The sequence below is a fragment of the Hydra vulgaris genome, chromosome 11, assembly GCF_038396675.1.
Source record: "Hydra vulgaris chromosome 11, alternate assembly HydraT2T_AEP".
Classification (NCBI taxonomy): domain Eukaryota; kingdom Metazoa; phylum Cnidaria; class Hydrozoa; order Anthoathecata; family Hydridae; genus Hydra; species Hydra vulgaris.
Genome location: NC_088930.1, coordinates 9,042,501 through 9,057,500, shown reverse-complemented (window position 1 = coordinate 9,057,500; position 15,000 = coordinate 9,042,501). Strand labels below are relative to the sequence as shown.

Below are 15,000 nucleotides of genomic sequence, written 5' to 3'. Positions count from 1 at the left end.
GCTTGCAAAGTTTCTGCTTTCTGAGAGCGTTCTTCAAGAATATTTATTTGTTTCATGAGATTTTCAGACGTAGTTAGTTTTTGAATTAAAGAATCGGCTATTCTATCGACATATCTACATTATTAAAATAAAATTATTATTGAAAGAATTCTTATTTATTAAACAAAAACCTTTCACTTTTAAATTATTTAATCAACGTAAGTGTATAATGGATATCCGAATAATTTGATGTCCAAATAATGAAACAATGCAAAAACTGCAAAGTATAACAAACCTAGGGGAATTTTGTATCAAATATAGATTTTGCATTTTTAACGAAGTCATCTCTGAAAGTATAGACGTGACGCGAGATAATTGCAGCAGTAACCACTCTTTTGTTTGATTTTGAACTATTTCAGGAGCTAGCTGAAACTATGAACAGAATAAAGATATATTAAATGAGGTAGATATAACTGTCAAAAAAAAATTTAAAACAAAAAGCGACTAAACTAAAAAATATGTAATACATATCCTTTGATAAAGTTTATCTACAAAGGGATAAACAAAAATTCTCTAGATTTTTAAGATTTTAATTTGCTTCATTTGTTTATTCTCAGCATAAACTAGTTCACCCTGACATTTTTTTTCCAGCCACCCTGATATCAGAGGTATTTTCATTTAAAAAAAAACTCACATTATAAATGCATGTTTTAATTGAGGTCGCATCTTTAAAACTGGTTGGATCTTCACGTGTGTGACATTTTTTATTGGGTTGTCCTACTTCGACTGATTCTAGAAACGTTGCAGCAAATCGAGCTAAGCGCTTTGCTGCAACGTTTGTAGAATCAGTAAAAAGTAGAGAAAACATCATTTGTTCTTGTTAATTGTCTATAAACAGAAAATTCTCCTTCAATTCTGTCATTTTGTAGCTAACAAAGTAGGCCATAATCAAAATTGACAGCTATCAATCTTTTAGTGGTTTGCACAAGGGCTTTTTTGGTATCATGGATACATTGACTTCGTTTGGGTTTATGCAATGATTTCATAGATTTAAATTGTTCTAAAAATAATTGCAGGTTATTTAAATTTTTATCTTGCATAGATCAGTTGTGGTCTTTTAGTCTAATATTCTACCCTTTTGTAAAAACATTAACAATATTCCACCAATGTAAAACCTACTGTGTAAAAGAAGATGTTTTATAAGCATCTTTTAGTTTTAGAGCAGGGCAAATATTCTAAAAACATGTTCCACTTTCTGTAGTTAAAGTCGAGAAGGATAAACAGCAGCATGGGATATAGAAAATGATACCAAAATGATATCTTTTTTGTATTGAAGTAATTTTTTGACATCACTAAAGGAACCAATAGTTCTATTGTCAAGAGTTAACTTTTGACACTTTTTAGAAATCAATTTTTACATAAACATTAGTGTAGATGAACTGAATCAAACAAATAAAACCAAACATGCTGATCATCTATCGGATGAATGACCTGATAGTCAGTAGTTCTTTCGAAAATTTTCTAATTATGCTGATTTTCTCATTATCCATTAAAGATCATAAAATTAATGGCATTCATGTTTTTCTATCATGTTTTTCAACTATAACAGCAGCTTTTTTCACATCGACTTTTTTGTTAACAGTTCTATTTGTGTTAATAAGGATAACTAATATATAAATTTTTTTACAACCAGGAGGTAATCCACTTTTATTAAGAGTGGTAGCCCTCCTTGCATGATAAGAAATAACAAACTTCACAAAGTCAGAAGTTGAAAATGTCAGCCACACAACTCAAGGCGAATTCAGTTGCTTTTGTAATAAGTAAGAACGAAGAACTTCGGTATGAGTTTCTTGCATTTAAAACAGCCAATATTGTTTACAGCTGGAGTTTGTTAGATTGCTGCTGTTAGTGTAAGGTTTTAAAGTTTGTGATTCAGCAATGCTAACATCTGTGGCCAACTGTTTCTCAAGTGCTGTTAGTTTTGCATCTTGAATAAGTTTTTCTTTTTGAAGATACTCTATTAGAGTTTTCATCTCTAAGCATACGAATTTCATTTGTCGTAGCTGTTTTAAATGCAAGAAACTCATACTGAAGTTCACGCAAATTACAGTTTTCATCTCTAAGCATACGAATTTCATTTGTCGTATTGTTTTTTCTTGAAAAATATTCTCAACAGGGGTGCACAAAAAAAGGACGAGCTCATTTAATTCTAACTTAGAATTTAAATTTAAAGTTAAAAATCAAATAAGGTCTATGAAAGAGTCAAATGGAAACATTACTTCTAATGAAAGCCAATTGTAAACAATATCGCTTATTGAACATTGATGTTAGTTTGCAAACAGGGGTAACAGAAACCACTAAACTAGGTCCACTGTATCAGCAACTTATCATGAGACAGTTGCTTTTGAATCATTATTTGAATCATATAAAACTCCACCTGAATAAGCAATTGTTGTCCTGATTATTACCTCTTCAACTCACAAAAAAGATCAGCTATCATTTTTTTTTCAAGCAAAAAATTTTTTTAAATAAAATTCAGCCTTTTTTGCTTGATAGCATCCTTTAATTCAAATTCATATTCCGAAAGAATAACTGTCACCTCTTCAATAATATCATTAACATGCAGATTATAATTATGAACTAAATTAAAAGCTTTAAAAACTATGAGTAGAATACCAAGCATTTAATAAATGGAACACTAATGCCATGTTTAAAAGCAGAAAAAGTTAGTGGTAAACACAATGTAAACTTATCATTAACAATTATTGTCATGAAGCTCTCTTTAAAATCCTTTGAAAAAAAATACATATGAATTTATCTTTTTGCCCAGAAATTATAACATTTTACTTTTTTTTTTGTGAGTAATTTATTGACAGGATAGAATTTAGAAAAGAAATTTAGTGTATCTTTTTGAATAAAATAATTATGTTGCTGATCTTCAGGCTGGTAAAGCATTGATGTGTTGCTAAAGAAGAATAAGGAACATTAAAAATAGTTGCTACATATGGTCAGTATATGCACTAAGAAACTTAATCATTTCTGTATTGTCAGGCCAATGTTTTTAACATCTTTTTCACAAAAAGTTATGATTTCCTTTACAATTCACAACTTCATATTTTTTTGGCAATATGAAAGTAAGAGATTTTCAAAAAAGATTACTGCAACATTAAAAACTTCGACTTTGATAGAAATAATGGCCTTCCTTAGAAAAATTTAAAAAATCAACTTTGCACCTCCTGTCATATAGTAATTCTTGACTGGTACATTTATAACGCATCCTGTATAAATTCATTCAAATACATATCATTTATAATTTAGAAAGCACTAGTTTAATTTAAATATTTCTAAGAACAGTTGATTTAAATTTCTTAAACTTTATTAACTATAAAAAAATTTTTTTTTTGACAGCCTTCCTATAAAAATAGATACTATTTCAAAATACCTGAAAAATGGTTATCATATCAGCATCAGAACTCATCTCAATAACACGTTGCTCCAAAAATGACTGAATCTAATGTACAAATAAATAAAAATTACGTAAGTAATTATATATACTAGTATATAATATATATATATAATACATATAATATATATATATATATAATACATATAATATATATATATATATACACATTTATATATATATATATATATATATATATATATATATATATATATATATATATATATATATATATATATATACATATATATATACATATATATATACATTTGCATACATTTATATATATATATATATATATATATATATATATATATATATATATATATATATATACCAGTAAATATAACCCAGTACATATAACATGTAACCCAGTACAACCTACTTCATGTCCTGCTGCCTTGTAAGATACGCTTTTTTAGCAAAGACTTAAGGGGTAAACAGATTCTATCTGTTGACCAGCCTACTTCATGTCCTGCTGCCTTGTAAGATACGCTTTTTTAGAAAAGACTTAAGGGGTAAACTGATTCTATCTGTTGACCAGCTTCGCATCTATCTGTTGACCACCCTTCTTCATCTATTAAGCTAGTGCAGATGTCGAATGCTAGATCTTCTTGGCTCGATGCATGGGTTTTGTTTGTTTCTCTGTTTTTATGACTAGGCAACTCATTCTATTACCTCCTAATGTGGGCATAGCTCTAAAACTCTGCTTTATGGTTCTGAGATCAGATCAGTTTGCCGAAATCTATGGTAGATCTCAGAGAAGCTGATTCCATCAACAGCTGTAAAATATTAGAGCACTAACAGTGCCATGTTAAACATGGATGGTGTACCTGTTTGTACTTTAAGCGTGCATTGTCGAGGCCACACTTAAAGTAGTGTGGCCTCGACAATTTGAAGTCCTTTATTATGGCTCAGGGTTTATTAAAAGTAATGAGGCTATTGCTTGGGCTATTAAATAGTGTACTATCTGTGCTTTGAGTCAAGTTCTTTAACAAATTTAAAAATGACCAAATGTACTGAAAATTATAAAACTCCAAAAACCATCATCATCATTAAGTTCTTTAAATCTACAATTCACTAATATTTGTGGTCTTTGAAGTAACTATTCTTCTGTTGAGTCTTATCCTATATAAAGTTCAGCAGACCTACTTGCTCTTTGTGAGATTAATTTGAGTTCAGCTGTCTCATCTTGTGATTTTAGTGTTGATGTATAACTATTTAATTTGTAAAGATTCCAATAGTCATATGCTTGGCCTGGGCATTTACATTCATAAGAATTTACCCATTAGTTGAGAAACTAGGCTTGAATCCACAGATTATTCTTTTATATGCTTTAACTTAGCACCACTTCACTTTATTGCCTTTCTCTTTGTTCTATATTGCTCTCCTTCATCTCAAGACAGCACACTTTTTGATGCTATTTCTGATCAAATTGACCAAGCCCTCTCTCTTTAACCTTCAGCCAATAGTTACTGTTGGTGACTTTAATGCTCATCACACTGAATGGCTTGGCTCTAGTATAGATTCTGCAGGCATTAAGACTTGTTAAAGTCCGCTACAAAATCTTATATTTCATCTCAAAAAATAGGCTCTCGTGATTTCTGGAGAATCTCTAACATAATCTATAACAAGGGCAAATCTGTTGTTCCACCTCTTTCGTATGGTTCAGATTTTGTCACTTAAAGACAAACTTTTCTCACCATTTTGTCACCTAAAGACAAACTTTTCATCAATATCATCTCTTGATTCCACTAGTTGCGTTCTACCTGATATAGCCCACAAACAGGTTGATCCATTGTTTGATATTCGTAAAACTCCAGCTTCTGTGTCTAAAGTGATTTCCTGCTTAGACATTTCTATAGCTTGTGGTCTGGAAAACATACCTGTTATAGTCTTGCAGAAGTGTTCTCCGGAGCTGTTGTCAACACTTTCAAAACTATTTAACAAGTGCTTATCAGTCTTGTTTTGCAGTCTTCTAGAAAGCAGCATCTGTCACCCGTATTTAAAATAACTCTAGAGAGCGATCTGACTTGTCTAACTACCGTCCGATTAGTCTTCTTTCTATCATACACAAGGTTTTCGAGGCTTTAATTAATAAACACTTAATCTCTCATCTTGAATCTAACTTACTTTCTGATCATCAATATGGATTTTGATCTTCTCATTCTACAGCTGATTTGCTAACAATAATAACCAATAGGTTTTATCGTGCATTAGATTTAGGTAGAGGTCGAGAGGCTAAGGCACTTTACATTTCTAAAGATTTTGATAAATTTTAGATTTAAAGTTTTTAGCTTCTCCATAGGCTTTCTTCTTACGGTGTATTAGGCAATATCTTTAAGATTATCGAATCCTTCCTTTTCAATCGTAGTATAAAAGTTGTCCTCGATGGACAGCACTCTTCTTCTTATTCTGTAAATTCAGGGGTTCCTCAAGGTTATATCCTTGGCCGTATACTCTTTTTAATTTACATTAATGATCTTCCATATATTCTCACATCAAAGGTGGTTTTGTTCCCTGATAATACTACCATTTATTCTTGTCTTGATAATGCTGCTTCTCTTTCTCTTTTCTATAAATAATATATTGGGCACTGCTCTAAAGGGCTAGCATCTCTAGTGCTATCTACTAAAGTTCATTTTTGTGTAACTTGTCATTCTATTAAATTTTATCCGTTTACTGTGACTGTTTCTAAGTGCTCTAAAAATTCTTATTCGCCTAGTGTTTTTTCTAGAACATCGGTTCTTTGGAACTCACTTCCTTCATCTTGTTTACCTGATTCATATAATTTGCAATATTTTAAATCGCTTGTCAATCATTATCTTGCTCTATAAACTTCATCTTTTCTCTTCCAGTAACTTCCTGGTCTTCTCCATAAGCTTTCTTCTATCACACTAGATATACTTAGTGGGGACAAAATGTGCTAAAAAAACACACTATAATGGATGCCAGATTCATTTAAAGAAACCTCTAATAAGTATTTATATATATAAGTTTGTTGTTAAAAATTTTATTTTAGTTTACTAAATAAATTTGGTTTTATTTATCGAAATTTTTTTTAACTTAAATTTGAGTAAATTTCTCTGTTTCTTGCGCAGAACATTTAGATATGCCGCTTATCGTCAATTTACATGGTTAACCTACTGCAAACTTGGAAGGTATAATTTAAAAGTTCTACCGGCATGTGTTATTTCAGCAATTAGAGCCAGGTTTCCAGATGATAATGGAATTTACACAAATTTCAATGGTGAGGACCAAGGTGCTTTAGGGATATCTGAAATTGAAGAGGCATGGAAATACATTGAAGGGTTTAAATTTTAAAATTAAAAACAACAGCTATTTTCATAGCCACAAACTTTTAAAAATGCTATTTGCACTAAAATCTTTGTTTAATAATATAAATAAATATACATACATACATATATAGGAAATATGTATATTTACAGCCAGGGGCTATTTTCGACTATTTTCGACAGCGCCGACCGTATTTGGAAGCCGCCCAAATTCAAACTTAAGAACCTTTTTTTTTTTTTACAGCAAACTTACTTAACTTGGAAACAGATTGCTTTCTTTGTCCTCATAACTAAATAACATGTTTTTGTTTTGTTTTGTTCTTGATTACAATACTTGTTAAAAAATAAGATAAATTTCTTATAGAAAAATTAAAAGTTAAATGCGGTTTAACTTTTAAAAACCAAAAAAATTACCAAATATCAAATAATAAATCAAATACCAAATAACAAATAGTAAGCAATTAGTTAATAATACCAAGAATGCAAAGAATCTGTAACAAGATCGGACGTATTGTCGCTCAAAACCGCTTTAAAAACGTGTTTATAAAAACCCATAAATAAAAACCGATAAATAAAAAAGTATTAAAAAAAAATACAATTATAATATAAAAACATGAAGAAAAAATATAAAATTATACAATTAAATATTAAACTAATGAATGAATGGATAATGACTATAAAATAAATAGTGCCCATACAAAAATAAAAATTTCTCAAAAGAAGGGCTGCAACTAAAACATTGCTACCTACATTTGGTATAAACATTAGAAATTACATTGTATCATCAGATAGTGATTTGTACTGAAATCGCAGAACTTATGACTGACAAGAAGCACCAAAAATATAATGCAGAAATTCAATGTCAACGAATGCAAAGAAAGTATTTCTAACTTTTTAACAGTCTCTTTAAACGATGTGAAAGACAACGATTTTGTTCAATCAGCACCAGAGGATGAGAGTTTTAGGAGTGAAAACACAAAAAAATGAAGTGGTATAAAATACAACAATCGCCATCCATTAGTTTTCAAGAAAAATTTTACGAAAATCTTGTCGCTGTCCGTGCTCTTGTAATTTTTAAAATTTTTTAAACTTGTTTATATAGCATTGAAATTTTTTAAACTGTGTATGTTACATACACAAATATATACATTGTATATATTTGTATTTACGTGTTTATGTGAATATGTATGTGTGCGTGTGTATACCTGTATGCATATGTATATGTGTGTATGTATATATGTATGCATGTGCATGTGTATGTTTTTTTTTTGATATTTAATTTTTGTTAGTTTGCTTTATTACATTAATGAATTTTTTTACTTTTGTTAACATTAATTTTATGTTTTGTTTGTAATGTTTTTTGTTTGTTGTAAGTTTTTTGTTTTGTCTTTTACAGTGTTTTTTTTCTGTTTATATTTTATTTATTTATTTATTATATTTGCAAAATATTTTCGTTATTATATTATAACAATTATGATTATTACATTTACTAAATCTTTATCATTTTTTAACAATAGTCATTTTTATGTCATTGTTGTTACGTTTGTCAGTTTGTTACTGCTTGTAACTGTAACTGTGTATGTATAAACGATTGTTGTATGCAAGGTAATATTGATTTAATTTTATTATTATAATTACTTTTTTATTATTATTCTTACTTTTAGCAATTTATTTAATATTGCCATTATGAATGTATTTTATTTATTATTATTATATGTATGCATTGTAGTTATTGTTATCGGGTGTTCACTTGAAATTAGTTTATACTATTTGTGTTAACCTTTTCTTTTATTATTATAACCTGCAAATTATGATTTTTACATGTTTATTTTTTTAATGTTTGTTATATGTCTATATGTTTATTATTAGTCATATTATATTTAAAAATTTGGTCCCACTTGGTCCCACTCCAAATTGGTGCCACTCCTTTGATCAGACTACTGTATGAGTGACACCATTCATATAAATCATTAACTTATTACAAAATAATATTATATTTATAACTATTATTAAAATATTTATTACTATTTAATTTTTTTATTTATTATTATTATTGTCATTTATTATAATTATAAATTTGTACTACTCTTAATTAATTTGTTATCTTATTACATTTTTATAATTATTATTATAATTGTTTTTATTGTTTTTATTATTGTTGTTATTATTATGATTATTTTTATTAATATTGTAACAATGATTATAAATGGAAAATTAATAGCTTGTTGTTGTTGTTGTTGTTGACATCAAGGAAATCCAAAAAATAGATACATTTAAAAATAAAATGTCGGAATATTTTCAAAGTAGAATGGAGATCTTACTCGATAGACGTTAATTTCAAAGTACTTGGTAATTTATTTTTGCTAACATTGATTGCATTTTCATGAATAATATTTCCTTTTAAAAATGATGTTTCGCTTATGTTAAAAATACAAAGATGTTTTTCAACACACTTGTGAAATTCCAGTGTATGAAAATGATAAAATGATAATAAACAGATAAGTTTTATTACTTTTTGGTGATGTGACAGTTCTGTTTATAACGCAAATGTACATATACAATCATGGAACTCGATTATGGGTGTGTAACTGCAATATTATTTTCAGAAGTGTAGAATTCAAACTGTATGAAAAAAGAAGGGAATAAAACTTGATTTATTATCTACTGATTGTCCTACCCAAATCCATGAGTGAATATGCGATGTAACAATTTAAATTATCAATAAGATTCACGACACATTGTGAAATCGATCGAAAAAATCACGCACAAAGCCAGTCAAATCATTTTCCAAAAATACTTACTATAATGGGTTCCAGCTATATTTTGGTGAGGTGTTAGAACATCAAATAAAAAGTCTGCGTTTAATTTTATCAAAATTTTCTTCTTTTTATACCATATTTGAAATATACATCAATGCTGTTTATTTAAGTTTTGCTTAGTTCCCATATTAAAATCAAAAATTCTAAGGGATAATTTTAAACATTTAACTAATTCAACCTGTTGAAGTTTTTAATAACCAGTTTCTAAAATATGCATTTCTTTGAGTATGATCATATGGTAATTGCTGCTTATTTGGCAGCTTTAACTTAAAACAAAAAAATAATTAATTAAAATAATTATTTTCATTCATAATGAAACAATTGTTCTTTAAAAGCCAATAATGTTTTATACCTGTTTAAATTTCAAAATCTAGCACACTTTTTCTTTTTTCATGATTAACAGATAGTCATAAAGTTTTTTTTTTTAAACGCTTCTTCCAATAAACTTCTGGGAAGGTTTTCGGTGCGCTATCCTATATTTAATTTCTCCGAGACTATCCAATTTTTATTTCTGTTATGAATTAAAATTATGATCATGAGCTGCAAAATACGCACCCATTACCATGTGATCATACTCACAGTGGTACTGTTTTGGTACATATTTTAGCAAAAGGTTATTAAAAACTTCAACATTAGTGGTCTGAATTGCTTCAGTTAAATGTTTAAAAATATCTATGAGAGTCAATGATTTCAATATGGAAACTAAAAACTGAAAAGCGTTGGCTTCTGCATCCAAGCAGTTTTTTGAATGTTTGTCTTCTTTAGAATTAGGTTCATGTTCGCATTTATGAAAATATAAACAGCTACCCCATTCATGTACATTTCGCATATGGTATAAAATGGAAGAAAATTTTTCATACATTAAACGTGGGTTTTTATTAGATGTTTCACTACTTCCCAAAAAATGATTTATTATTGATGGAATTTATTCCAGTAAGCATTTTTGAGAAATGGTTTTACTAGCTTTGTGCATTTTTTTACCAATCAATTAAGCAACATGCCACGGATCAAATAGATGATTTATATAATAAAACCTTGAATTTACTTTCAAAAGTTTTTGAATTTAAGCATGACAATCAGTAGATACAAAATCAAATTTTTTCCCCTCTTTTTGAAGTGTTTTAAATAACTGAATAAATCCTGCTTTTTCCATACAGTTAGAATTTTGCACTTCTGTCACTGATATTACAACTGTGTCAATAATTTTAAATATAGCTGCCATCCATTATCAGCACCACATGCTGGACAGCGTCGTAAAAGTTCGTACAATTTTTTCTCAAAAGCAAAAAGTGTCTGATCATTGTACTTTATATCACTACATACTTTTTGGTTTGCCAGTGTCTTTACTTGTACAACTCTCATTGTCTGATGCTAATAGTACACAATCATTGTCTTCCTCATCATTTTCCAAAGATTTTCCAGAACAACTATATGTAGATGTAATGGAATTGTAATTAATATCTTTATTAATTGGAGGTAGCTCTATTTGGGTCACAACGTCCAAATAGGTTTTTATATCTGCTTGTACACAACTAGTGATATATTGAAAATGCTGTATATTTTTATTTTGAGAGCTTTGTGGAGAAGATAAATATTCTGCAGATTCTTCCTGTACATTAATATATATGAACATATATATACATACATACATACATATATATATATAAATATATATATATATATATATATATATATATATATATATATATATAAATATATATATATGTATATATATATATATATATATATATATATATGCAGTGGCATAGGAAGGGTTTTAAATGTTTGAAATAACTAATTTTTTAACAAAAAGAATATTCCAAATTTTTTTACGTTCATATGTATGACAAAAAGATTCTTCACAAAAAAAATGACTGTGATAGGAGAATGAGAACAAGAAATACTAAAATCTTAGCCCCCCGAGAAATTTTAAAAATAGCGTAATTTCTCAGCATTCAAAAAATATGGCCATATAAAATTTGCAACCCCCTCAAATTGAGGGGGGTTTAAACTTTATATGGTCACAACTGATATTCTAACAATAATAAACAACCAGTAATGTGGTACCAAGGTTAGATTTATTTACCTCTAGTGCACAAGTAAATTTTAACTCTTCCGTAGTAGCACAATCAACTTTTTATTATGTTCTGTGATTTCTCTAATTTGTTAGAACTTTTATTAAATGTTTTACAAAGTAAGAAAAGGTAAAAAAAGTTATAACATGAAGTGCCCCCCTTACCTAATATTAATAACTACTATTTTCAAAATTAATAAATAGATAAATGAAAATAAATAAAAGCATAAAAACTTGCCTCGTAGAGTTCATCAATAAAAATATTTCTTGTAGAAGTGTTTTCTAGCACATTTAAGGCTTCATTACCACTTGCAACGCCACCAATAGGATTATCTGATAATAAAATAAAATATGCTAAAAACATTTACTAAAAAATAATACACTCTTTATCAAACTTTTATAATTTAATATTATATATATAATATTATTATATATGTATGTATAAAAAATGTCTGTTCTTCTTAGAGCATTGAGCGCTCTATTTTGCAGAATACATTTAAAATTATTTGTAATATATATATATATATATATATATATATATATATATATATATATATATATATATATATATATATATATATATATATATATATATATATATGTATATATATATATATATGTATATATATACTATAGTGTATTTTTATAAGCATTTGATTACTGGTTTTGCTTATCTTTATAGCATACCACTTTTACAGAAAAAACAGAAAAAAACAAAGAAAAATGAAAGAATGAAATCGTGTGACACTCCTTAGTGGCAACAAAACATACAGCATGGATTGATTTTTTGAGATATAAACGTTTTTAGCTAAATAAAACATTAGTTTTAGAAGATAACGCTATTGAGTCTTAAAAAAGTATGACCATATAAATGATTTATAGATACAGAATAAGGAGGCAATTTAAATAGCACACCTTGTACAAAATTATAATTTCATCCCAAAAAATCATGAAAAACTGCCTCAGACAATTACATTGCCACCACCATGTTTTATGGTCACTAGAGTATAGCAAGGTTTGAGTTCTTGGTTTTGGGGACAATGAACATATTATTTTCTGTCGGATCTAAATCAAATCTTAGACTCATCAGTCCAAAGTACATTTTTCAAAAAATGTAAATCCTTGTATACATACTGTTTTTTAAACTTTAAACGACTAACTAGATAACATTTATTTAAGCAACCCTTTCAAATAACTACAATGGCTGCATTTTCTCTAGGAGTTGTCATTCATTCTTGAGGCTTTTGTTGCCTTATAAACCAGTATTGTTAAATATATTAATAGCATTAATAACTTTCTTATATTAACAACCCAATCTTCAATCTATTTTAGATTTGATGTGTGTGTGTGTGCCTATATATATATATATATATATATATATATATATATATATATATATATATATATATATATATATATATATATATATATATATATATATATATATATATATATATATATATATATATATATATATATATATATATATATCATACATCAGAACGCACTTTTTTTTGCGTATTGCATATGCTACTCATATCATACTCAATACGCAACTCAACGTATGCAACTTCTTTGAGTATAACACTCAATATGCAACTCATAGTACGCATTTTTATTGAGTAGAATACTCAATACACAACTCTTAATACGCATATTTTTTGAGTATTTTGCGTAAAAATACGCAATTTTTTTGAGTGTAAAATATAAATAGTTGTTAAAGTATATATTTTTTTATAAATAACAAACAAAAACACTAAATTATAATTTAACCATTATAATTTGTTTTTTAAAATAAATGATTAAGGTTTGCGTGTCGAAAATCACGTCTTGAAGCCTCTAGGGAGTAAGTAGCATTGCTTTTAATGACTTTATGAGCTTGCTTCAAATGACAATTTACAATTTGCTGTTTTACAAGTTGATAAACTTCTAGCGTTTGTATTTGAAATAATGACTTTTTTTATAATTTTTTGTTACTTTTATGAGGCTATAGATGTATATAAGATGCAAGTATTTATCTTTATATCTATAGTAAATAAGTTAGATAAATAAAATAAATCATTTTAATCTTTAATCTTATATAAACTAAAGTAATTTATATATGTAATGTAATTTAAACTAGTTTTATAATATTGCTTATTTGCTTAACAAAAGTTTTATTTTAGTTTTTTTGCATTAACATGTATGGAAGATACGCCAAACGAAAATTAGGTTCAGACTCTAATGTAAAGAGTTTGAGAAAAAAAAAAGAAAAAAGTATAAATATAAAGATAAAGAAAATCGCATAAATCCTATAAAGAAAAAAGTATAAATATAAAGATAAAGAAAATCAGTCTGTAAATAAACAAATAAATTCTGATAGAAGTAATCGTGCCTTAGCAGTATTGTCGATTGAAAATAGTCAACCATCATGCAGCGAAAGTATAAGCAATGCTTTATTAACAAATATAAGTATTAAACGATATGTTAAAGAGATTAATGAAATTAAACATAACTTGAAAAACAATAAATTTCTGCGTAAAATTTTCAAATTTGGTGACACTGAAAAAACTTACAGTTCGGTTTTAAACTTTTTTCATTGCCGAACCGAAATCGATTTTAAGCCCGGAAAGAAAGAAAAATTACATTTTACCTACATTTATTGCTATAAGGTATTACATGAACCACTAGGTAAAAGTGGTAATTTTTTTAAGCATTTTAATTCCACACAATATAACGGCAAAGACAATTTTATGGCTTGGAAAAAGGCTTATGATGATATAAGTCTTGATAATGATGATGACACGTTGTTAGATGGCAATATTATGGATCTAACTAAATATGTAATGCCATCCAATATGGCAACACAAAAGCTAGGTAACATTCATCTAAAAAGACTTTTAGAACGTCATAAAATTCATTTACAATGCGAGAAGTCTTTTGTCTATAATATAGTTCCTATGGTAGTTAAAAAGATAAAAAAAACAATCACTAACTGCCTTAGAAAAGCCAAAACTATTAAATTAATAGGTGATATCTGGGATAGCCGCAAGCTGGCTGATTTTTTTGCCTTATGTTGCCAGGTTACCTTTGCTGATTTCAGTAAAAAGCTAATAGTTCTTGGTCTTCAACGAATGAGTGGCCCACATAATGCTGAAAATATTATATTGGTTTCAGAAGAAATATTAAATCAATATGATTTCAATAAATCTAAAGTTGACGGTTATGTGAGTGATGGTGGTAAAGCTTTTCTTAGAGCTTTTCCACAAATGCTCAATTATGAATTGGAAAACAGCAATTGGATTAAAGAAGACTTTTGAAAGAATTGTTTGAGAATGACGACAATGATGAGAATGATCAGGAACTGAAAGATTCACCTGAAAACAAAAT

At 27.8% G+C, this 15,000-nt stretch overlaps 1 protein-coding gene across 2 annotated transcripts in view; it reads right to left on the bottom strand.

The window, feature by feature from the left end:
- LOC101239513 (CDK5 regulatory subunit-associated protein 3) overlaps positions 1-15,000 on the bottom strand; it is a 71,082-nt gene that overhangs the window by 254 nt on the left and 55,828 nt on the right. For both annotated transcript variants that reach the window (XM_065810018.1, XM_065810019.1), the window contains exons 10-13: positions 11,870-11,964; positions 3,422-3,490; positions 275-411; positions 1-114 (exon numbers count right to left, since the gene is read on the bottom strand). The exon at positions 1-114 is cut by the window's left edge and continues 58 nt beyond it. In XM_065810018.1, the coding sequence (XP_065666090.1) occupies positions 1-114; positions 275-411; positions 3,422-3,490; positions 11,870-11,964 (415 nt within the window). The remainder of the gene's footprint in view (positions 115-274; positions 412-3,421; positions 3,491-11,869; positions 11,965-15,000) is intronic.